We start from the raw sequence: 26,313 nt of genomic DNA on the forward strand, positions 1-26,313 counted from the left end.
GACGAAACGTCTGCAACACAAATTCCCAGCTCGGCGAACAGAACCACAACAACGAGCACCCGAGCTACAAATCTTCTCACAAACTTTAAGACATTTTGGGCTTATTTAGTTATGATGAACTTTTGGACTGGGTTCTCCTGGAACTCAGTGATATTTATGACAATTTCTGTTTATTCATGGGTGCAGATTGCAACCTTGACAATATCTTTGTGTTGTTCCTGAGTGGCTCCTTCACTATGGCCTTGTTAGGCACCAGAATCTGATGTTCCAAATCCCACAATGTGCTGGAGCTGGGTCCACTGCTGACCTATTGAATGTAGTGGGTAGAACAGGCAAGGTGCCCACTCCTGATAGCTTTATTCTTTCATGGGATGTGGGCATCACTGGCAAGGCCAGCTATTGTTGCCCAACCCCAGTTGCCCTTGAGTTGAGTGGCGCACTAGGCCATGTCAGAGGAGAGTTAAGAGTCAATCACATTGGGTCTGAAGGCCAGAACGGGTAAGGATGGCAGATTTTCTTTCCCAAAATTCATCAGTGAACCAACAATCCAGGGTAATTTCATGACATCATTACTGAGACGAGCTTTATATTTCAGACCACTGAATTGAACTTGAATTCCATCAGCTTTCTGGCCTCTGAAATATTTGACCAGTGACATTACCACTGTGTCATCAACTTCCCCATTCAGTGAAGCCTATTGGAGATGTGTGTCTATTGATCTTGGGTGAGATCATGCGCAGTTACAAAATGTGCTCACATCTACCTTAAACTAAGAAAGCACAATTAGTCAATTGTGAAAGAAATCTAACACCTTCACAAGAGTTGGAGAGAAACCTGAAGGTGACCATGCATTAGTTTTTTTAACACATATAAGCCCATTGGTCAGCACAGTGGCTCAGTGGTTAGCACGGTTGTCTCACAGTGCCAGGGACCCAACTTGAATTCCAGTTTCACTTGACCGTCTGGGTGAAGTTTGCACATTATCCGCATGTCTATGTGGGTTTCCTCTGGGTGCTCAGGTTTCCTTCCTCAGTCCAAAGATGTGCAGATTAGGTAAGTTGGCCATGCTAAATTGCCCACAGTATCCACGGATGTACAGGTTAGGTGGGTTAGCCATGGGAAATACAGGATTAAAGGCGAGGGTACAAGAGATGGGTCTGGGTGGAATGTTCTTTGGAGGGTTAGTGTAGATTCTCGTATTTTATTCCAGATTTATTAATGAATTCAGATTTGTCCAGCCATCAAGGTTTGAACTTACACCCCCAATATCATTAGTCTCGGTTTCTCGCCCAGTAACATAACCATTCTGCTACCCACCCACATTATGCCTGTTATGTTATTCCACACTTTCGCAATCATGACAACCAATTTATGGTCAAATGACATTGACAAGCCCACAAGATGACCCTAAATGTACAATGATGAACTAACAGATACATAAATAGACTAATCCCACTTAATCCTTGTGAGTGTTTTGGTTTGTATGTGTAATGTGACTTGTCTGCAACTGACACTGGGAGCCTGACACTGAGGTACCTTTCATTCCAATGAAGTCTTCATGCCCATCCCTGCAAGCTGTTCAAAACATTCAGCCACGAGAGCTTGCTCCTCTGCAAATTTAGTCTTAAACACAAAATAACCAAATCTGTTTCTTATGCTCTTGTTTCCTCTTCTTCTCTGTGAGTGGAGTGGAGGGAGGTGGTGTATTTATAAAGTCCATCACAGTATCTATGAAGTGCTTAAGCCTGTTCAAGGGCAGGTTTGAATTCATTTGTTCCAACCAAGTGGTGAAAGGTACTTTCTGCGAATCACTTTGCTGTCTACAAATGTTCACGACTGGTGTGATTCAAACTCGGAAAACAATAGGGGCCAACGCTTTGTTTTACCTGATTGGGAACGGCCTTCAGACCAGGCTCAGACTGCCATGGTACATTAATCATGTAGCCCATCTCTGGCACACACAGTGACCCTTTGCTATCAGGCGCTGCTGAACTGTTAGCCAAAAGAATTTGTGAACATATCCCCTCTGTTTTATAATGACATTTTGGAATTTCAGATAACAGCGACGTGCCAATCTCTGTGTGATGCCTGTCCCTTTCATACTTTTCAAAGAGCTCCTAGTGAGTGCTGCTTTTTGAATGAGATTCAGAGGCAATTCTCCCATAAATTAACACTTTTTATTTTTTCTCCCCTCTTTGCTTACAGAAGAGGAATGGCCCAGACCAAAGCTGGGTCCGCTGCTGAGCTATTGTCAATGTAGTCTGGGCTATAGAGTGGGTAGAACAGGCAGGGTGCCCATTCCTGATTGCTTACTGATTTCTCCTTTATTCTTCCATGGGATGTGGGCATCACTGGCAAGGCCAGTTGTTGTTGCCCAACCCCAGTTGCCCTTGAGTTAAGTGGCACGCAAGGCCATGTCAGAGGAGAGTTAAGAGTCAATCACATTGTTGTGGATCTGGAGGTCAGAACGGGTAAGGATGGCAGGATTTTCTTTCCCAAAAGACATTAGTGAACCAACAGTCCAGGGTAGTTTCATGGCATCATTACTGAGACTAGCTTTATATTTCAGACCACTTAATTAAACTTGAATTCCACCAGCTTTCAGGCCTCTGAAATATTTGTTATTTTCAAAGAGCTTCTAATGAGTGCTGTTTTTTGAATGAGATTCAGAAGCAATTCTCCCAAAAATTAACGCTTCTTCTCTTTTCACCCCTCCTTGCTCAAAGAAGAGGAACGGCCCAGACCAAAGTAAGGATCTTCAATTTATGCTTAAGCTTTCATTCACTCAAGTCTATCCCTCACAGAGACTGTGAATTAAAAATCAGTAAGAATTGCCTCCTAAGAGATCATGCAGGCGGAATATCAAAATACATGTTGTGACAGATAAATTAATTCTTCCATTTATAGAATATTTACTGAGTGACAACTCTACTTGATGAGGGCAAATGTCTCTGTTATTTCTGTAACTTTCCAGCATTGGACCTGGCCTCTCTTTCACCTCATACCTTCCTATTCTAGAGACACTTGATTCTGGTCAAGTTTCTTTTCAGGACCTCATTTCAGATGGATAACTGTGTACCCTTCATTCCTGACCCCGATGGGTGACAGTCAACAGGCAATTTGACTGCAGAAGGCCTCATAATGAAGCCTGAGCCCATCCACGTCTGACTTCCACTCTTTCTCGCACAGTAGTCAATGCCTCCTGTTTTTACTTGTCCCTCCTCCAGCATAGGTAAGTGAGGCTTATTGTGGTGGGAAAATGATTTATTGAGAGATTAAAAATGGGTGCATTCATATTTGCAGACCTCAATGCAAACAAGTATAGGCAGTGATAGGCAGGAGATAACTTCAAGGAGAAAGTGAGGACTGCAGATGCTGGAGATCAGAGCTGAAAATGTGTTGCTGGAAAAGCGCAGCAGGTCAGGCAGCATCCAAGGAACTGGAGAATCGACGTTTCGGGCATAAGCCGAAGAAGGGCTTATCCCCGAAACGTCGATTCTCCTGTTCCTTGGATGCTGCCTGACCTGCTGTGCTTTTCCAGCAATACATTTTCAGCAGGAGATAACTTCAACCCAAGCCAATCTACAGGAAACCCATAGGATTGGGTGGAATGCTAGTTTTATACTCTGTTCGATATTCGTCTCTACTGACATCAGAATCAGTCTGGCATCCAAACACAAAGTTTTTTGAATGCCAGGTTTCATTATATTTGCTCCCAAATTAGTGCAAACCGTAGCAACGAGACATCACAGGTTGAAGGTGGCTTCATGAGTGGTGGCAGAGGAATGAAATTCCTGAGGATGTACACACAGTTGCAACATTTAAAAGATGTTTGGATAAGTACGTGAATAGGAAAGTTTTGGAGGGATATGGGCCAAGAGCAGGCAGGTGGGACTAGTTCAGTTTGGGATTATGTTCGCATGGACTGGTTGGACCAAAGGGTCTGTTTCTGCTCTGTACGACTGTGATTGTAATGCTCTCTTTTGTCTGTCTTAGGCTCGTTGTTCCCCAGATTTCTGGTCCAAAGATCCCTGATGGAGAAAGGGTTGATTTCGATGTAAGTTTTCACCAGTATTTTGTTTTAGTGTGATTATTGGCCAATTTTTATTATTGGGTTAGATGGTCGAGATTGACCAAGGTGATGTCTGATGGATATGGGAAGAAGGTGAGTAGTTGGGGATTGAGAGATGTAGTTAGAAGGTAAGGACTGAGAGAAATGGAGGGAAGGTGCATTAAACCCATAAGATGTAGGAGCAGAGGTAGGCCATTCGGCCCATCAGGCGAAAGTGAGGACTGCAGATGCTGAAGCTTAGAGTCGAGAGTGTGGTGCTGGAAAAGCACAGCAGGTGAGGCAGCATCTGAGGAGCAAGAGAATTGACATTTCTGGCAAAAGCCCTACATTCAGCCCATCAGCATAAGTAGAAATTGAGAGATTTGGGGTGAATGAGGGAATTGAGGGATACAATGAGAAATTTCTTATGTAGGGATGGAGAGATATGGAGATAGGGTGGAGATTGAGGTATAAGGAGAAAAGGTGGACAGGTGGGATCTATCAAGAAATGAGGAAAAAGTGGGAATGGACAGATTGGGGGAGAATGTGCAAAGGTCAAACTTAAAGGATATGAAGAGAAGGTATGGATTTGAGGGTTAAGGATAAGTGGTGCGGATTGAAGGATATGGGGAGAAGGTGGGGATTGACGGATTTGGGGGGGAGGTGGGGATTGAGGGATGAGGGGAGAAGGTGGAAATTGAGGGATATGGGTAGAAGGTGGAGATTGAAAGATATAAGGAAAATGTGGAAATTGAGGAATTTGGGGAATCTTAAGAACCATATCTAACTCCATCTTGAAAGCATTCAAACTGGATTAGCACATGATAGAGAAAGGAATAGAAAGAAGTGCTGATAGTATGAGATGAAATCCAGAGGAAAGAAAATGCTAAACACCAGCACAGCCTGGATGGGCTGAATTACCTGCTTCTGCACTGTATGTGAGGCAGCAGAATTTGCCTTTGAGATTTCTTTGCATTTGAAGAAAAGGGGTGCATTGGCAGGCAGCTCTGGTAAGAGAGCAATGTTGACATCCTGAATGGTAACAAAAGAACAAAAGGTTATCTTAAAGCCTTGAGGGGGAAAAGGTGACCACATTAAGTCCTCCCCTTAGTAAGATACTTACAACATCCCATTGCAGTTTCTTCCAGACAAAGCTCTCAAATATGGTTGCTGAGCCTTGATCTACTTATTGTTCTTTTCCTCCTTTTGAAGGATATTTACAGGAAGCGTATGGAGAAAGATCTCCTGGAACTTCAGACTCTGATTGAAGCCCATTTTGAGCAGAGGAAAAGGGACGAGGAAGAATTGATTGCCTTGAAGGAGAGAATTGTAAGTGCTGTTCAGAACCCATAGTTCCAACACACTGCCTGTGGGAACCGAAGAAACCAGGACAATTCCTGGATAATGTTTTACACATAAATATATCTATTATATAATCAGGACTTCCCTAGTAAATCCTAGACCATTAGCCCCAGTAAAAACGAACCTGTCAGCCTTAATTCAAAGCACATTTGGTGGTTCTGGATAATTTCTGACCTCCTAATTTGCTCTAAAATTAGACAAAGAACTTTGGATGCTGGAAATCTGAAACAGAATCAGAAATTATAGGATAAACTTAACAGATCCAGCATCATCGCTGGAGAGAGTTAACTTTTTGAGTTCAGTGACCATCCTTCAGAACAGTTTTTGTCTCCTAATTTGCTCCCAGCGTTAATTCTCTGTCTTTCTCGTTCCCTGTGAAGAAGCACTGTTATCCATTGTGTCCATGGATGTGCAAGATAGCTGGATTAACTATGGCAAATGCAGGGTTACAGGGATAGGCGCGGGGGGTTGGGTCTGGGTGGAACACTCTTGAGAGTGTTGTGTGGACTCGATGGGCCAAATGGCCTGCTTCAAACTGGAGGGATTCACTTATTCTAATTACATTCTTTATTACCCATTTTGGGATGTGATGATGCATATCCACGTTTTGTTCATGAGCATTTGGTTTTAGTTGGATGTGGGCATTACAAGTTGGGCCAACATTTATTCCCCATCTTTAATTGATCCTGCAGAGCTTGGTTCAACTGTAGAACATAATCATTGATTGTAAGAATATTTTAAGGCTAGACTGTTCATTAGGGTTTGCCAACACTTCAAAATTACCCTGAAGTCTCCAGGAATTGAAGATTAGTTTCCTGGTGTCTGTTGGAAAGAACCTGGGAACAATATTCTGAAGCAGATTATGCATTTTCTTTGTTTGTATCACTCAGACACTTGTTTATTAAAAATGACTGGAAGGAGGAGGAAAGAGCCATTTGACAGAAGGAGGCAATTGGAGATGGATTCTTTGTTTCTTCAGTCATGGGATGTGGACATCACTGGCTTGGCCAATGTTTGTTATACATGATTTTTCATGTTTCTAAAATAGGAACATGATTTGGTCATTTGTCCCTTTGAGCCTGCTCCGCCATTTAATACGATCATAGCTGAACATTGGACACAGTATCCTATGTCTGCTTTATCCTCATACTCTTTGATGCCTTTAGACCTAAGAACTGTATCGATCTCTTTCTGAGAACATTCAGTGATTTGGATTTGATAACTTTCTGTGGCAGAGAATTCCAGGCTCACCACTGTCTGGGTGAAGACATGGAGAGAATGGGTTAGGGTGTGGATATAATGCCCATTCAAGTTGAATAGCTTGTTAACACACACTTTCAGGGCTCAGGTATGACACATGGCCACTTGGGAAATGCACCAAGGACATCCTATAACCATGACACTGTGCATCATAGATGGAGAAGAAATCTGGGTGCTTTCTGGTAATGTGTATCTGTCTGGATACTGTGGTAAGGTCAACAGAGCAGGTCACTGGGATAGATGTGAATCCTAATATTACAGAATCAAAGCACAAAATGTCAGGACAAAACCAGACCAGATCTGGATTGCCCTGAGATATAATTTGGCCTTTCCTTTTCCTGGCCTTCCCTCACTGACATGCCCACAGTGATTTTGCTGTCGTAATTGCTAACACCCAGTGATTTGGTCTATTTTCCACTCCCCATACCCCCTCCTAGGCCTCGGAGGGGTGCATACTGTGGCAGTCAAGCTGCAGCTGTTTCAACATGGTACGTAATCCTCAATCTATTGTGCATACTCCCACATACATAAAAATAGAAAGCTTCATCCATGATGAGTAATTCTTTCTGTGGCGTGATTGCACACACTGGGTTCAACTTAACCAAATTGACTTCATTTTGCAGCTGTCAAGTGGAGGGAAGATCTTTTGTCTCACTGACCTTGAACCATGTAGAAAGAGCCGGAGGTCATTGCCATCAAGTCTGTCTTTCCATATGCTCTCTGTCAATAAAATCATTGTTGTTCTCTCCATTTACTTACCCTTGATTCTCTGAAGCTAATAATCTCAGTCTTGGATTAAGCAACCAGTGTCCTCTGGATTACCGAAATCCAAAGATTCATGGCCTTGTGAATGAAGCAACGTCTCCCCATCTCAACCCTATATGGTGAACCCCTTATCCTGAAACCATGAGCCATAGTTTACTGACATAGCAGTGACTGTCCCTGAAACAATTCAATATGTTGTTTTGTGAGGATCTCAGGATGCAAAAGGCGCTGTAATATGCAAGCTCTGTGTCTCTACAGACTCTTTTCTTAAGTCCCAACAACTGATTTTTATGTCTACACGAGGACATCACTTTAAAATTAGAGCTTGGCTGTTTGGGAGCTGATGTGAGGATTGGGGCAGCACGGTGACTTACTGGTTAGCACTGCTGCCTCACAGAGCCAGGGATCCGGGTTCAATACCAGCCTCGGGTAGGTTTTGTCTGGGTGCTCTGGCTTCCTCCCACAGCCCAAAGAAGTGCAGGTTAGGTGGATTGGCCATGCTAAATTGCCCATAGTATTCAGGGAATAGGTGGGTTAGTCATGGGAAATGCAAGGTTAGGTGAATAGGGTAGGAAGGATGGGACTGGGCTGGTTGCTGTTCGGAGGGTTGGTGTGGATTAGATGGACCAAATGGCCTGCTCCTACACTTTAGGGATTCCATGATTTCTTCACACAATGGCTCATGGAAATTTGGAATCCTGCCTCCTTCAAAACTGTTGTGACTGGGGCTGGATTGAACAATTCAAACTACATTTTATTAAGTAACATGGAGCTAAGGTGATTAGCTGGTACCATGGAGCCAGTTGGGTGAAGGAGGCCATTTGGGCCCATTCAGTCCATGGTGGCTCTCTACAAATAACTCAAATGAGTTCTATCTGTTGGCTCTCTCCCAGAACACTTCAAGTCTATTTCCCTGAAATGCCTCTCCAATTTCCATCTGAGATCATTTGATGCTCCCATTGCCCTCATAAAAAGAAAAACCCAGATTATTGCCAGTCTCTGCTAAAGAAGTTCCTCCCTTACCTTAGCCTCCTGCCCAAATCATGATTTAAGATAATCTAATGCAATGGCAGGTAGGACTTGAGAGGCTGATTGGTCTCCTTCTGTTCATATGTTCCTATGAACATTTTTTCCCAGTTTAGCAGCACTGGAGCTGTCAGCCTTCGCCAATCACTGGAGCTTCTAACTTTTCAACAGTACTATAAGATGTTTTTCTTCAACTTCTAGGAACACCGGAGAGCTGAGAGAGCAGAACAGCAGAGATACCGTGCAGAAAAGGAGCGTGACCGCCAAACGAGATTGCTTGTGAGTCCTTTTTATCTCTTGTTCCTTCACTGTCACCTTTCAATCAGTTGCATTTAACACAATTCATGGTCTCCTGAGACTCCTATTGTTTAATCAGCTTGTTCATTATCATCTCCCCATCCCCAATTAAAGCTCCAATTTGACTTTGTTTTGTTTCTTCCATTGTAGTATCTGAGATGCTTCAGTGCACTTGTCACTGTAGGTTGTATGCAAAATGTACACCTAAACATTGCATGTCATTTTCTGGAAACAGGAAGAAAAAACACGCAAAGAGGAGGAAGAGGCCAAGAAACGTGCAGAGGATGATGCCAAGAAGAAAAAAGTCCTGTCTAACATGGGTGCCCATTATGGCGGGTACCTTGTTAAGGTAGGGCCTTTGCAATGGCAAATACTTTGAACAGAACAGTACCCTGATGTTGCTGAATGGCAATGATATTGCAGCCTTACCAGCTTGAATGTTTCCATTCTAACATCACGGTGGCTCAGTGGTTAGCACTACTGCCTCACAGCGCCAGGATCCCAGGTTCGATTGCAGCCTTGGGTGACTGTCTGTGTGGAGTTTGCACATTCTCCTCGTGTCTGTGTGGGTTTCCTCTGGCTGCTCCGGTTTCCTCCCACAGTCCAAAGATGTGCAGGTCAGGTGAATTGGCCATAATAAATTGCCCCTAGTGTGAGGTGCATTAGATTAGATTAGATTACAGTGTGGAAACAGGCCCTTCGGCCCAACAAGTCCACACCGACCCGCCGAAGCGAAACCCACCCATACCCCTACCCCTACATTTACCCCTTACCTAACACTACGGGCAATTTAGTATGGCCAATTCACCTGACCTTGCACATCTTTGGACTGTGGGAGGAAACCGGAGCACCCCCACGCAGACACGGGGAGAATGTGCAAATTCCACACAGTCAGTCGCCTGAGGCGGGAATTGAACCCGGGTCTCTGGCGCTGTGAGGCAGCAGTGCTAACCACTGTACCACCGTGCCGCATTAGTCAGAGGGGAATGTATCTGGGTGGGTTACTCTTCGAAGGGTCGGTGTGGACTGGTTGGGCTGAAGGGCCTGTTTCCGCACTGTAGGGAATCCAATAAAAAAAATCTAATAACAAACCTTCAAATGTTCAGCGGCTAGGTTTACTTTGTCTTCCTGTCTAGTGTATTAGGAGGAGTGCGGTTTTCATCGAGGAGTCGAATTGCTTGTAGCTGTAGGATGTTAGATGGGAGCCTGTCTGAAATGGAAAGAGAAAATGCTGCACATCACCCAATGGGTCAGGCACCATCTGAGGAGAGAGAGAGAGTGAGAGAGTGGTAAACTTTTCAGGGTTTTAACTTCGTTCTTTCAAGGGATGTGGGTGTCACAAGCAGGAACAGCATGAGTTGCCCTTGACCTGAATGGCATGCTTGGCCATTTCAGAGGGTAGTAAAGAGTCAACAGCATCGCTACAGGTCAGAAGTCACATGGAAAAGTTGCCATAAGCTCACCAGACCATAAGGCTGCTGTCTCATTACAGAGGGACACCTGGGGAGTGGTTTAACCTGAGGGTCACCAAGCCTCAGACAAGGGGAGAGATTGAGAAGGAAAGTAACCCCAGCTGATGCGGGAATCAAACTCATGCTGTTGACATCACTCTGCATCGTACACCAGCCATCCATAGCCTGAGAGTAAAGGGTGGCAGATCCTTCTTTCAAAGGCATTAGTGAATCAGATGGGTTTTTACAACAATAGTTGCCATAGTCACCATCTCTGAGATTAAATATGTATTCTACTTTATTAATTGAAAGCAAATTTCATCAGTTGCCATGGTAGGATTTGAATTGAGAGTGTGATGCTGAAAAAGCACAGCAGGTCAGGCAGCGCCTGAGGCACAGGAGAATCGATGTTTCGGGCAAAAGCTTTACATCAGGAAGGGCTTTTGCCCGAAACGCGATTCTCCTGCACCTCAGATGCTGCCTGACCTGCTGTGCTTTTTCAGCACCACACTCTCGATTCTAATCTCCAGCATCTGCAGTCCTCACTTTCACCATGGTAGGATTTGAAGCTGAACTCCCAGGACATTCACCTCGGTCACTAATCCAATGGCATTACCACTATGGCACCATTACCCCTCTTGAAGTTAATGACCTTTCATTGAAATGAGAAACAGATGGAACTGGTTCCAACAAAGTGGATAGGTCTTTGCAGAGAACAGCTGAATTTCTTCAAGTTGGGGATTCCTGGGGAAGGAGTGACATGATTTGAACATAAAATGCAAGAGGTACAAAATTAGATTACTTCGGCCCAACAAGTCCACACCGACCCGCCGAAGCGCAACCCACCCATTCCCCTACATTTACCCCTTTTACCTAACACTATGGGCAATTTAGCATGGCCAATTCACCTGACCTGCACATCTTTGGACTTTGGGAGGAAGCCGGAGCACCCGGAGGAAACCCACGCAGACACGGGGAGAATGTGCAAACTCCACACAGTCAGTCGCCTGAGTCGGGAATTGAACCCAGGTCTGTGCCGCTGTGAGGAAGCAGTGCTAACCACTGTGCCACCGTGCCACCCGGTATAGATGCTGGAAATCAGAAAATGCTCATTGGATGGTGAAGTCTTAATCATGATTATGGCTTGGGGATTTCTGGCAAGGTTTCCCTGGTGGCCAACACGTTGTAGCCCAGTCAAGATGGTGGAAAACAAGGAGTCAGGACAGCAACAGTGCAAGTGTGCAGGAATTTCAGAGAGTTGTAGAACTGAAGGAGATTTATAGAAAAGGAAGGGACCACGGAGGGTTTTGAACACTGGGATGTCAAACTGTAAACTCAGTGCATTGCCAACCTTCTGAGGAAGAAATGACTGCTTCTTTTTGTGTGCACACAGGTTGAGCAGAGAAGGGGCAAACGGCAGACAGGCCGAGAAATGAAGAAGAAAATTTTGGCAGAAAGACGCAAACCCCTCAATATTGAGCATCTCAATGATGAGAAAATAAGGTAAAGCCATTCAGATGTTTCATCTCCCATTCCTGGCACTGACATTTTGGAAGAGGCTGTTGTGGGTGGTGGATTAAACTAGTATTTGGCCTTCACGCTGGTCCTTCTCCATGATCCTAACGATTCTAAAAGAGACTGGCTCTTGGTCCAGTTGACTACCCACTGGCAAGTGATGGGCAGCCAATGGCCACCCATTAGGCGTGATTAAGATGCTTATAAAGACGTCATTCCCATGTTGACTGGGGTCTCCAGTCAGCCATTCGAACAATGTCCAAGTCAATTTAACGTGCTGTGGTCAGGTGGGCGTGGCAGGAGAGGATAAAGCAAGAGACCCCTCCTTCCACTCTGTCATGGCCACCTGCCTGGACACAGCTGGAACCCAAAAGTATCGACCCTGAGGGTGCCAACCTCCCAGGGTCATAGTCAGGCCTCTTGTTACTTCCTCCTTTGGGTTGGCCACCCCTGTGCAGGCCCCAGCTCTTGATTGGCGGAAGCTTCCAGAATCACGGTGATTATCTCCAGAACCACAGCAACGTCAGTGACTCGGAAATTACTTTGCAAACCCGTCCAATTGTATCCAACCACTCCATAAATAAGTTCGGGAGGTGGGGGGTAGGGTGGGGGTGGGGTGGGGGGGTGGCACACCAACACCAGTGGTTCCAGGAGATGGCTCATCCCCACCATCTCAAGGATGACCATGGCCCAATTACGTTCACATCCTGAGCACAGATGTAAGGAAAATTGCAACCTTCAAATAGCCATTTTCTATGTGTGGCCCTGGACAAGGGGCAACGGCATCCCATTCAACCCTGGAAGGAATCATTCCAGCAGTGTCCTTGGTAGGCAATCAGCAACAAGAATCCTCACTGATTCTTTCCTTCCTCCCCATCTCTACATCACCCAGATGCACTGAGGCCAATGGCTATTACCCTGATGCCAACACAGCTCAAGTAGGCCAACCATGGTTCTTTCTGGCCTCTGCAAGGCCCTACTTACTCAGCATAATGCCACATTTCTTATTTATGTTGGTGTGCAGGGAGAAAGCCAAGGAATTGTGGGACTGGATGTATCAGCTGGAGTCTGAGAAGTTTGACCTGATGGAGAAGCTGAAAAGACAGAAATATGAGGTGTGTGACTAAGCCATTCTATGATGTTCCTGGGTAGAAGGAATTCCAATTGAGAATCATGTCCATCAGTGTATAATTGAGCAGAAAAGAACTGCAAAACTGGGGGATGCTGGAACTTTGAAACAAAAAACAGAAATTGCTGGAGAAACTCAGCAGTTTTGGCAACATCTGTGGAGAGAGATGCAGAGCTAATGTTTCAGGTCCTGTGACCCTTCTTCAGAACAGGGAAAAGAGTTGAAATACATACAGTCATAGAGTCATAGTGATGTACAACACGGAAACAGACCCTTCGGTCCAACTCGTACATGCCGACCAGATATCCTAACCTAGATTAGAGTGATGCTGGAAAAGCACGGACGGTCAGGCAGCATCTGAAAACCAGGAAAATGTCCTGATGAAGGCCTTTTGCCTGAAACGTCGATTTTTCTGCTCCTCAGATGCTGCCTGACAGGCTGTGCTTTTCCAGCACCACTCTAATCTAGGCTCTGATTTCCAGCATCTGCAGTCCTCACTTTTGCCTAGATATCCTAACCTAATCTAGTCCCATTTTCCAGCACTTGGCCCATATCCCTCTTTCTATTCATATACCCATCCAGATGCCTTTTAAATGCTGTAATTGTACCAGCCTCCACGACTTCCTCTGGTAGCTCAGTCCAGACATGCACCAGCCTCTGTGTGAGAAAGTTGCTGCTGGAGAAGGGGTGGGGGAAGGGGGGAGGATTAAATGATAGGTAGAGACGGAGCCCAGAGAGAGAGAAAAACAGTTGGGCAGACTAAGAAATGGGTAATGGTCAGCCTGGGAGAATAAGTAGCTGCTAATGAGGACCATTAGTGGCTGGCAAGGGATTGTTTGAAGAACCAAAGAACAAGAATGGAATTTGTTTGTAACCCAGAAACTGCCTGTACTGATAATAAACTGAAATTTCAGTATTGCTGTACCAGCAGTTGGAAATTGAGAATTTCTGAAATCTGGGTGCAAATCCTGCCCAGAATGATACCTAACGAAAGGATTACTGACACGCAAGCAACCAATGTGAAAGAAGATTAGGTAGACTCAAATCCAGTACCTAATAGCAAAACTGGTCCTGGAGACATTTTACATTAGGATGTGTTCATCATCCATATTCAAGATCATCATGAGGACTGGGTGGTGTGCAGGAAGACATTATAACAATCTATGGAGACAGCATTACATCAACTCCATGCCAGGATTGTGCACCCCAATGCCTAGGTAGCAGGCAGCAGCCTTCCTTTTTCCCTTCCTGCCTCCTGAGAAGAATAATAAAATTGAGGCTTCATCTGACCTGATCAGCAGGCACAGAAGTGTTGGGTGAATGGGACTTGCTGCAGCTTAGGAGATGGCCAGCAGAATAGCAGATGAACTCTACAATGCAGAGGGTGCAAGGTGGGAGTTGGCGAAGAGACTGGTGGAATAGACAGGTCTGAAGGCAATATAGGTCAGACTCAGACTTCCAGCAGCAAATGAACTGAGCCAGGTTGGCGGTGACTGATTCTATGAAGGTTAAAGAAGTTGATTTTGGCACTGGAGAGGACTGGGTCCCTCCACAATAATGAGGTATCAACACTTCAAATCTTTGTTCTTTTAATATTTGTTAATGGGATTTGGGTGTCACTGGTTGGGCCAACATTTATTGCCCATCCCTAATTGCCCTTGAGGAGATTGTAATGAGACACCTTTTTTAACTGCTGAGGTCTATACAGTGTAGGTAACTCCCACCATACTGTTAGGAAGGGAATTCTAGAATTTTGATCCAGTGACAGTGAAGGAACGCTGATATATTTCCAAGCCAGATGGTGAATGGCTTGGAGGGGATCTTGCATGGGGTGGCGTTCTCAGATATCTGCTGTCCTTGACCTTCTAGGGGATAGAGGTCACAGGTACATCTTGTAGGTAGTATACATTGCTGCCCTGTGCACTGGTAGTGAAGGAGCAATTAGAATTACAATCAGAATCCCCACAGTGTGGAAACAGGCCCTTCGGCACAACAAGCCCACACCGACTCTTCATAGAGTAACCCACCCAAACCTGTTCCCCTATCCTATAATTTACCCCTGACTAATGCATCTAACCTACACATCCTTGTACACTATGGGCAATTTAGCATGGCTAATTCACCTAACCTGCACATCTTTGGATTATGGGAGGAAGCTGGAGCACCTGGAGGAAACCCATGCGCACACGGGGAGAATGTGCAAACTCCACACAGACGGCCGCTCGAGGCTGGAATCGAACCCGGGTCCCCGGCGCTGTGAGGCAGCAGTGCCAACCACTGAGCCACCGTGAATGTTTAAGGTGGTGGATGGGATGCCAATCAAGCAGGCCACTTATCCTATGTGATGTTGAGCTTCTTGATTGCTGTTGGAGCTGCACCCATCCAGGCAAGTGGGGAGTATTCCACCATGCTCCTGACTTGTGCCTTGTAGGTGGTGGACAGGCTTTGGGCAGTGAGGAGCTGAGTTACTCGCTGCAGAATTCCTATCATCTGACCTGCTCTTGTAGCCACTATAGGGTTCAAGTGCATAATTCTTTGAAGTTTGCATCACAGGTAGACAGGGTGGTTAAAAAGACATTTAGTATGCCTGCTTTCATTGCTAACACCTTTGAGTAGAGGAGTTGGGACATCATGCTGAGGTTGCACAGGATGTTGGTGAGGCCTCGTCTGGAGTACTGTGTACAGTACTGATTGCTCTGCTATAGGATGGATATTATTCAATTAGAGAGAGTTCAGAAAAGGTTTACCAGGACGCTGCCAGGAAAGGAGGGTTTGAGTTATAAAAACAGGCTGGATAGGCTGCGATTTTTTTCACTGAAACATAGGAGATTGAGGCTTGATTTTATAGAGGTTTATAAAATCATGAGGGCATACATAAGGAGAATAGCAAGAGTCTTTTCCCTAGGGTGGAAGAATTCAAAACTAGGGGTATATGTTTAAAGTCATAGAGTCATAGAGATGTACAGCATGGAAACAGACCCTTCGGTCCAACCCGTCCATGCCAACCAGATATCCCAACCCAATCTAGTCCCACCTGCCAGCACCCAGCCCATATCCTTCCAAACCTTTCCTATTCATATACCCATCCAAATGCCTCTTAAATGTTGCAATTGTACCAGCCTCCACCACTTCCTCTGGCAGCTCATTCCATACACGTACCACCCTCTGCGTGAAAAAGTTGCCCCTTAGGTCTCTTTTATATCTTTCCCCTCTCACCCTAAACCTATGCCCTCTAGTTCTGGACTCCCCAACCCCAGGGAAAAGACTTCGTCTATTTATCCTATCCATGCCCCTCATAATTTTGTAAACCTCTATAAGGTCACCCCTCAGCCTCCGATGCTCCAGGGAAAACAGCCCCAGCCTGTTCAACCTCTCCCTGTAGCTCAGATCCTCCAACCCTGGCAACACCCTTGTAACTCTTTTCTGAACCCTTTCAAGTTTCACAACATCTTTCTGAAAGGAAGGAGACCAGAATTGCACACAATATTCCAACAGTGGCCTAACCAATGTCCTGTACAGCCACAACATGACCTAAAGTGGGAGGAGAAAGTTTTAAAAAGGGCACGAGGGGCAACGTTTTTACACAAAGAGTGGGTCAAATGTGGTATGAACTGCCAGAGGAAGTGGCTGATGCAGGTACAGTTACAACATTTAAAAGACATTTGGATAAGTACATGAATAGGAAATGTTTGCAGGGATGTGAGGCAAACGCAAGCAGGTGGGACTGGTTTAGTTTGGGAACATAGTTGGAGTGTACGAGTTGGACCGAAGGGTTTGTTTCCATGCTGTAGGACTCTATGACCCTCTGATTTCATGACAAATGCAAGTCCATTTCAGTTTCAGGTCAATGGTATTCACAGTGAGCCTTGTCAGCAAGGGTTTCTATGTAGTCAGATAATCAGTATCACTGTGGAGCTGGTTTCGATCCAGCTGGGCTGCAAGTTGAATGGAGGGATGTTCTGTATCTCTGAAGCATGACTGCAGCTATATATGTTCCTGCACCTGCACAATGACATCGAGAAGCTGGAACAAGACAATGATGGACACCTGTAACATGACTGATACAAGAGATGCATTGTTTCCTCGCACTGATTTTCATCATCGAACCTGAAAAATAGCTGCAATGTGCAACAGGCCCAGACATGACAAGTCTCTTGGCACAGTCACACAGTCACAGAGAGAGCCCTTACTTTGATTGTTAACGCTCCCTCCCATCGCCAGCAAATTACTTATTGGTTTTTTAACAAAATAATATGTAATGGTTGGTATGAGTTTTGGATTTCTGGGTCATGCACCATTATCAAATTTGTTTATTTTAACATTTTGACAGGTATAATAACACCTGCTTCACTAGCTTACCCTTCTTCGTCTATTTAAAGATTTCTTTCAGCAAACCATATTAAAATACTCCATAGCAGGGTTCAGATACTTGCTCAGCAATAACTATATGTCTTTTAAACGCCATTTGTGCATGGATTCCCGACCAAGGACAGGGGCAATTAATCATGAAAGCAGGTAAACATGCCTGGATTCACTGAACAGCTTGAAATAATTCCCATCACCAAGTCACTCTTTAGGTAGGTATATGCGAGAGTCCTTGACACTGATCCAGCTCCCTCAGAACCAGCTCTCAGGATGAACAGAACCCCTGACACTTCTGTTTATTCTTTTTTTTTGTGATCAAATCCCCTGTTTATTTTTTTTTGTTTTAACCCCACACTACCGCCTAACTGCGGTAGTGCTTATTTTTGCCCCAGCACCCATGGTGTGTGTGTGCAGGTGTGAGACACAGTGAAAGACACAAGGTGCACGAATCTTTATTCAATTTCCACCACCAGGAAGATAGGAAACACCCGAGTGGCCAGTGACAAACACCGCCCTTCACATAAAAGGGCAGTGCTGTGTGATCGAAACAGTGAAGGGGAGGGTAGGGACTAAATCAAAATAGAGTTGGAGGGAGAAATAATGCACTCCACTACACTCCTGTTTATTTATTTATTTTTTCTTTTTTTTTCTAGACACCCAAACTTTTGTTTTTTTTTAGTGCCCTTCACAAAAAAGGACTATCCTGTTCTTTTTTCTTTTTTTTTAGGACAAACCTCAAATTCTCCTGGTTATATTTTTTTTCTCTTTTTTAAATTTTTTTTTCCTTTTTTTATTTATATTAACCCCCACACTACCACCTAAGTGCGGTAGTGCTTATTTTTTCCCCAGCACCCATGGTGTGTGTATACGTGTGAGACACAGTGAAAGACACAAAGTGCACGAATCTTTATTCAAATTCCACCACCAGGAAGATAGGAAAACACCCGGGTGGCCAGTGACAAACACTGCCCTTCACATCAAAGGGCAGTGCTGTGTGATCAAAAACAGTGAAGGGGAGGGGAGGGACTAAATCAAAATAGAGTTGGAGGGAGAAATAATGCACACCACTACACTCCTGTTTATTTTTTCTTTTTTTTTTCTTTTTTATTTTTTTTTCTTTTTATCTCTCACCCGGGCTCTGAGACTCCTGTTTATTTTTCCTTTTTCTTTTTTTTTTCTTTTTCTTTTTTAACCCCCACACTACCACCTAAGTGTGGTAGTGCTTATTTTATCCCCAGCACCCATGGTGTGTGTGTGCAGGTGTGAGACACAGTGAAAGACACAAAGTGCACCAATCTTTATTCAATTTCCACCACCAGGAAGATAGGAAAACACCCGGGTGGCCAGTGACAAACACTGCCCTTCACATCAAAGGGCAGTGCTGTGTGATCAAAAACAGTGAAGGGGAGGGGAGGGACTAAATCAAAATAGAGTTGGAGGGAGAAATAATGCACTCCACTACACTCCTGTTTATTTTTTTATTTTTTTCTCCTGTTTATATTTTTTTTCTTTTCTTTTTTCTTTTTTTTTCTTTTTTTTGGAGCAGACCCACGAGGAGGTCTCACTCCTCTTTATTTCTTTTTTTTTATTTTAACCCCCACACTACCACCTAAGTGCGGTAGTGCTTATTTTATCCCCAGAACCCATGGTGTGTGTGTGCAGGTGTGAGACACAGTGAAAGACACAAAGTGCACGAATCTTTATTCAAGTTCCACCACCAGGAAGATAGGAAAACACCCGAGTGGCCAGTGACAAACACTGCCCTTCACATCAAAGGGCAATGCTGTGTGATCAAAAACAGTGAAGGGTAGGGGAGGGGCTAAATCAAAATAGAGTTGGAGGGAGAAATAATGCACACCACTACACTCCTGTTTATTTATTTTTTTTTTTAGTGCGGTAGTTCTCCTGTTTATATATATATATTTTTTCTTTTTTTTAAAATTTAACCCCCACACTACCACCTAAGTGCGGTAGTGCTTATTTTATCCCCAGCACCCATGGTGTGTGTGTGCAGGTGGGAGACACAGTGAAAGACACAAAGTGCACCAATCTTTATTCAATTTCCACCACCAGGAAGATAGGAAAACACCCGGGTGGCCAGTGACAAGCACTGCCCTTTACATCAAAGGGCAATGCTGTGTGATCAAAAACAGTGAAGGGTAGGGGAGGGACTAAATCAAAATAGAGTTGGAGGGAGAAATAATGCACACCACTACACTCCTGTTTATATCTGTCACCCAGGTTTCCCTGATTGGATTAGATTAACAGCCCCACTCAGGGAACTCATTCTATGAGGTGCACCTGGCTGACATTGTTACAATTATGCCACAGCTCTGTCTAAAAAGCACTCCCTGTGTTCCTGATTGCAGGATTGCTACCAAATAGATATATTGTCCATATTAATACCAACCATTATACTTTTGAAATATCCTTTCCTTATCAGGAGGTCCCACCTCCATACAGGACTGTGGACAAAACCAAACCATCAGAATTAAAGAGCTCACTTCAGTCTTGGAACGCATTAGAAGTTGACAACTGTGACAATGAATTAATGCCATCAGGAGTAGTGCAGGAACATTCAGCCCCTCAATCTTATTCCACCACCCAATTATATTCTGGTTAATCATATCTATTTCACCTCCCTCCCACCTCCACCAGATTCCAAAACTATCTATTTTGGCCAAAATTGCTATCAGTCTTCACATTGAATTTTCATTGACCCTAAAACCACAAGAAGTACTTTTTTTGGGAGAAGGGCTTCGGAATTTTTACCCTTTGTGCGAAGAAGTGTTCCCTGACATAACCCATAAAGAACGAAAATGAAAAGCAGTGGAGAAACTCAACAGGTCTGGCCACATCTGTCAAGAGAGAAACAGAGTTAATGTTTTGAGTCTAACATGACTCTGCTGTTCCGTTCTGAAGAAGTCAGAGCAAACTTGATATGTTAACTCTGTTTTTCTCTCTCTCCAGATGCTTCCAGATGTGCTGAGTTTCTCCAGCAAAAGCTACTTTAATATTCAGATTTACAGCATTTGTAGTATTTTGCTTTTAAGGTTGTAGCCTCCTGTTGTGGGTTTGCCACAGTAAGGGATTGTTGAGTTCCAATCATGAGTTCCTGTAAGTTTTTCCATGCAACGGAAAATAGACTATTTGTTCTTGGAACAGTTTGAAACATCTCTGTGGTAGAAATGTAAAATAGGAGCAGGATTAGGCCATTCAGCCCTTAGAGCCTGCTCTGATATTCAATATAAACATGGTTGATCATCCAACTCGGTCTCTGTTCCCACTTTCTCCCCATACCCTTTAGCCCTAAGAACCATATAAAACACCTTTCTGAAAACATCCAATGTTTAAGCCACAGCCGCTTTCTCTGGCAGAGAATTCTGTGTTCCTTCATCTGTAAGGCCCCCTCACCTTGCAGAAAATGCAAACAAAGAGTAATGAGGAAAGAGAATCTACATGCAAGAGATAGGGAGAAAAGATCAATCAGCCCCAGCCTCTTGCTCTTTCTAACCTTGCCATAATCTGGTCTCGCAAAGAGAGAACCTAAAAATGTTGTCCATCCAGAAAAAAAACTTAGAGCAAAAGTAATCTGCCTAAGGATCTAATTGAAGCACTCCCCCATGGGAGGATCTGAACAGATACCAGGTCAGTGAGTAAACTTTGCAGGCATGTTTCTGTCCCTATACTAGCTGGGAGCATTGGCAGAAGAAGTCATTTAGGAGATACCAACATCTGTGAACTTTCAAAGATTTCAACAAGTTCAAACAAAACATGGTTCTTTAATGATTAAGTGAAACTACAATCTGTGACTTGCTTGTGGAGAAAGTACTCTCACCTTCCCTTTCCAGTTTAGTGTTAAAATGAGAATGATTTCACACGTTCCTGCTCCTCATGTCAGTGTTAGGTTATCCAATCGGTGACATGCAATCAGCCTCAAGATAACTGGCATGGAGCCAATGACACTCTCTGGAAAACAAGGCTAACTATTCCAACTCAGTTGAAAATCACACAACACCAGGTTATAGTCCAACAGGTTTAATTGGAAGCACACTAGCTTTCGGAGTGACGCTCCTTCATCAGGTGATTGTGGAGGGCTCGATCGTAACACAGAATTTATAGCAAAAATTTGCAGTGTGATGTAACTGAAATTATACATTGAAGAATTGTATAATTTCAGTTACATCACACTGCAAATTTTTGCTATAAATTCTGTGTTACGATCGAGCCCTCCACAATCACCTGATGAAGGAGCGTCACTCCGAAAGCTAGTGTGCTTCCAATTAAACCTGTTGGACTATAACCTGGTGCTGTGTGATTTTTAACTTTGTACACCCCAGTCCAACACCGGCATCTCCGAATTATTCCAACTCAACCTCTGTTCTTGTTTTCTCCCCTTTTAAGCCCTTTAGCTGTAAGAAATGGGACGGCACAGTGGCTCAGTGGTTAGCACTGCTGCCTCGCAATGCCAAGGACCCAGATTCGATTCCAGCCTCAGGCGACTGTCTGTGTGGAGTTTGCATGATCTCCCTGTGTCTGTGTGGGTTTCCTCCGGGTGCTCCGGTTTCCTCCCACAGTCCAAAGATGTGCAGGCCAGGTGAATTGGCCATGCTAAATTGCCTATAGTGATAGGTGTATTAGTAAGGATTAGGGGAATGGGTCTGGGTGGGTTACTCTTCGGAGGGTCAGTGTGGATTTGTTGGGCTGAAGGGCCTGTTTCCGCACTCCAGGGAATCTAATCTAAAAAACTGGGAAGTGTAGTGATTGTAAGGAGGACAGCCAGGTGGACTTCATAGAATATGAGTTCCCTGCTCGGGGCTGTTAGCCAGATTCAATCAAGGAACCCTGGCTGACAGATATAAATAGGAGTGTCAGAGGTTCTGTTCATAGCTGGTTCTGAGGGAGTTGGATCAATGCCAAGGACTCTCCACATGTAAATAAAAGCTGACTTGGTGACAGGATACCGACCTCTGGAGAGTTATTTCAGAAATATTGCATTAAAACAGAGGATGAACGATGCCGAAATGAAACCATATGCTGGAGAGGAGAGGACGGCACTTAAAGAAACCCAGAAAAAAAAACACAAAATCAATCACCCATTCGCCCACAAAAAAACAATTCAAGTGTCTAATGCAACACAAACGACAGGACATTCTCAAGAAGGGTCATACTGGGGTCGAAAGGTTTACTCTGTTTCTCCCTCCACAGATATACTGAGTTTCTCCAGTGTTCTCTGTGTTTGTTTCAGATTTCTAGCATCCGCGGAATTTTGCTTATGTCAAACAAGTCATTTATTACCCTGTCAGGCTAACAATCTCCCCTGGGCGAAAGTGAGAACTGCAGATGCTGGAGATCAGAGTCAAGATTAGAGTGGTGCTGGAAAAGCACAGCAGGTCAGGCAGCATCCGAGGAGCAAGAGAATTGATGTTTGAGGTAAAAGCACATTCCTGATGAAAGGCTTTTGCCTGAAACATCGATTTTCCTGCTCTTCAGATGCTGCCTGACCTACTGTGCTTTTCCAGCATCACACTAATCGTAACAATCTCCCTGCCAATGCAGGGTCAAGCTTCTTCAGAAAACAGTCATTTTTGGATTCTTCAAGATCAACATTGAAAGATTGCTGGCCGATAGCGGACGATAATTGTCCAAGCTGCTGCAACCTGAGTTAACCACCATCATCACTTTTTATTTCCTTTTAAAATTAAAGAGAGACACAAAAAAATCCTGAAGAAGACCACCGTGTAGTCATTATCGAGGACAGAGAGACTGTTGAAGATGGTTTTGTGCTGCTCAGCAATTTATCAATGCATTCCTTTTCGTTAACTGTTTGTGATTTACTCCTCCTCCCCTCCCTGCCTGTTCTTTGTAACCTCACACCCTTATGACCATGTATCGCAATTAACAGGAAATTTGAACACATTCTCATCCAGGTTCTATATTTAATCTCCCTTCATATCCTGGGGCACTGCAGATGCCAATCTAGAAGATTATGGTTTAATTATGGTTGAGAGAGGTCTATTGCAGTTCATCCCTTGTTGTCATGTCCAATCAGTTCTTATTGTGGCTGCAGTGTGCACACTCTCTATAGAGGACTCTTATGGTGCAGTGGTTGTATCCCTATCTTTGAGCCAGGGAGGTCTGGGCTCTTGACCTACCTGCTCCAGAGAATGTCATAACATGCCTGAACTGGTTGAGTAAAAGTATCCCTACTATCTACACAATGAAGTGCAACAATGTTCTTGAGTGTCCAATCGACAGCACCTCGTCCTTCACCACCTAACAGGGCAAGGCCAGCAGACACATGGGAAGACTACCATGTCTGAGATTCCCCTCTTACACTATGCCAACATGGGCATATAATGACCACTCCTATATTGGAACTGGATCAAAATCCTGGAACTCCCTCCCTAACAACACTGTGAACTCAGCTGCACCACACAGACCTGAGCGGTTCAAGAAGGCAGCTCACCACCACCTTCTCAAATTGGAGAAAGTGAGGACCTGCAGATGCTGGAGATCAGAGTCGAAGGCAATTACGGATGGGCAGTAACACCACATCCCAAGAATTAATTATTTAAAATAAATACCAAGAATTTTCAGTGCTACTTAACTCTCTGGAATTTTAAGTAGATATACGAATCACCTTACAACTTCCTGGTAGAGTATCAATGTAGCTTTTATGAGTTTGAAACTGTGTTCTCTTCTTGTCCCATTTCAGCAATGCACTATCAAGTAATTCCCTTATTTACTGTACCCATATCGTTAAACATCTTATCAACCTTGTTCCCAACACACTATAGATGTCTCCTTTCAAGACTGAACAGCTGACTTCTTTTCCAGTTTCTGCTGATAATCCAACTGTCATGGTCCCAGTGATGTCCTAGGCCAAGCATAGTTTAACTCAGCAGCAGATTGCGAACCCAATGAAGTGTCTACAAAATCACTTCAGTTGGGCCTAAATACCCTGCACAAGGTGTGTTCCCTGCACGATGCAGCACTGACAGGCAGCAGTCAGCACAGTTTGACTTTCTAAATGGTCAATGAATATAGAGGTACAGTGTCAATTTAATTTTGCCTTCACGTCTTTCCAACTGGTGGTGATTAATTGTTATATTCTTCCTAGATTAATCTCTTGCACAACCGCATCAGTGAACACCAGAAATTGTGAGTATATCTAAGATATGTTTCCCACCCTCCCAATGTGCACTGTTTGTGGTCTTTGGTCTATTCATGGGGCATTGGGGGTGGTGGTGGTGGGGGGGTGTGCAGGTAAGGGGTTTTTTTGGTTAGTTCAGTTGGCTGGACAGCTGGTTTGTATTGTAGGGTGATTCTGAGAGCTTGGATCGATTTCCAGATCTGGCTGATGTTACCGTGAAGACTCCACCTTCTCAACTTCATCCCTCAGGTTAAATGCACTACCAGTCATCTCTCTCCAATGAGTGAGCAGCTGTGTGAATCCCCAGGACTACGGTGACTTTAATTGCAATGGCGTGGCATTTCTTAATGTGCACTCCAAAGCCCAACAAGGTAGTTTCACAAAGACACATTGAGAAAGTAAGGCTACAGTTTTGTAGAAAGTTTCACAACGCCTCTGCTTTCCTGAAAGTACTGACTGCCTCTATAGATGTCAGATATCCCTAAAGCAGTGCCTGTTATTGAGATCTAATGCTTGACAGTGAATGTGGCTCTTTGACCATGAAAGAACATAGAACATAGAACACTACAGCACAGTACAGGCCCTTTAGCACTCAATGTTGCACCGACCTATGAAACCAACCTGAAGCCCATCTAACCTACACAATTCCATTATCATCCATATGTTTATCCAGTGACTATTTAAATGTCTTTAATGTTGGTGAGTCTACTACTGTTGCAGGCAGGCCCTTACTACTCTCTGAGTAAAAAAACTACCTCTGACATCTGTCCTATATCCATCATCCCTGAATTTAAAGCTATGTCCCTTCATGCCAGCCATCACCATCTGAGGAAAAAGGCTCTCCCTATCTAACCTCTGATTATCTTGTATGTCTCTATTAAGTCACCTCTCAACCTTCTTCTCTCCAATGAAAACAGCCTCAAGTCCCTCAGTCTTTTCTCATAAGACCTTCCCTCCATACCAACAACATCCTAGCATTTCCTCTGCATCCTTTCCAATTCTTCCACATCCTTCCTACAATGCGGCAACCAGAAATGTACACAATACTCCAAGTGTGGCCGCACCAGAGTTTTACACAGTTGCAACATGACCTCATGGCTCTGAAACTCAATCCCTCTATCAATAAAAGCTAACACACAATATGCCTTCTGAACAACCCTATCAATATGGGTGGCAACTTTCAGGGATTTATGCACATGGACACCAAGATCTCTGCTCATCCACACTAACAAAAATCTTACCATAGTACTCTGTATTTCTGTTACTCCTTCCAAAGTGAATCACCTCACACTTTTCCACATTAAACTCCATTTGCCACCTCTCTACTCAGCTCTGCAGCTTATCTATGTCTCTCTGTAACATGCAACATCCTTCCACACTGTCCACAACTCTACTGACCTTACTGTCATCCGCAAATTTACTAACCCATCCTTCCATGCCCTCATCCAGATCATTAATAAAAATGACAAACAGCAGTGACTCCAAAACAGATCCTTGCAGTACACCACTAATAACTGAACTCCAGGATGAACATTTCCCATCAACCACCACCCTGTGTCTTCTTTCAGCTAAAAAAATTCTGATCCAAACTGTTAAATCACCCTCAATCCCATGCCTCCATATTTTCTGCAATAGCCTAATGTGGGAAACCTTATCAAACACTTTACTGAAATCCATATACACCACATCTACCACTTTACTCTCATCTACCTGTTTCATCACCTTCTTAAAAATCTCAATAAGGTTCGTGAGGCACAACCTATCCTTCACAAAACCGTGTTGACTATCCCTAATCAAATTATTCCTTTCTCGAAGGCAACATTGTTGAGTGTTATCTTTGTCCTTGCTCAATTGGGAACCAAATGTTAGTATTTCACTTTCTCTCTCTTTCTTCATTCCCACCATCAAGGTTTACATTTTACGGCTAATTCTGCTG

At 44.0% G+C, this 26,313-nt stretch overlaps 1 protein-coding gene across 2 annotated transcripts in view; it reads left to right on the top strand.

The window, feature by feature from the left end:
- tnnt1 (troponin T type 1 (skeletal, slow)) overlaps window positions 1-26,313 on the top strand; it is a 39,520-nt gene that overhangs the window by 9,930 nt on the left and 3,277 nt on the right. The window contains exons 4-11 of one of the 2 annotated variants that reach the window (XM_043679617.2): window positions 2,727-2,748; window positions 3,997-4,057; window positions 5,264-5,380; window positions 8,666-8,743; window positions 8,997-9,110; window positions 11,606-11,715; window positions 12,752-12,842; window positions 24,345-24,385. In XM_043679617.2, the coding sequence (XP_043535552.2) occupies window positions 5,282-5,380; window positions 8,666-8,743; window positions 8,997-9,110; window positions 11,606-11,715; window positions 12,752-12,842; window positions 24,345-24,385 (533 nt within the window). In that variant the 5' untranslated portion in view covers window positions 2,727-2,748; window positions 3,997-4,057; window positions 5,264-5,281. The remainder of the gene's footprint in view (window positions 1-2,726; window positions 2,749-3,996; window positions 4,058-5,263; window positions 5,381-8,665; window positions 8,744-8,996; window positions 9,111-11,605; window positions 11,716-12,751; window positions 12,843-24,344; window positions 24,386-26,313) is intronic. The other variant, XM_043679618.2, reaches the window with a different exon arrangement.

Source organism: Chiloscyllium plagiosum, unplaced genomic scaffold (genome assembly GCF_037043375.1).
Source record: "Chiloscyllium plagiosum isolate Xiang-an unplaced genomic scaffold, Cpla_swu_hap1 HiC_scaffold_33, whole genome shotgun sequence".
NCBI lineage: Eukaryota > Metazoa > Chordata > Chondrichthyes > Orectolobiformes > Hemiscylliidae > Chiloscyllium > Chiloscyllium plagiosum.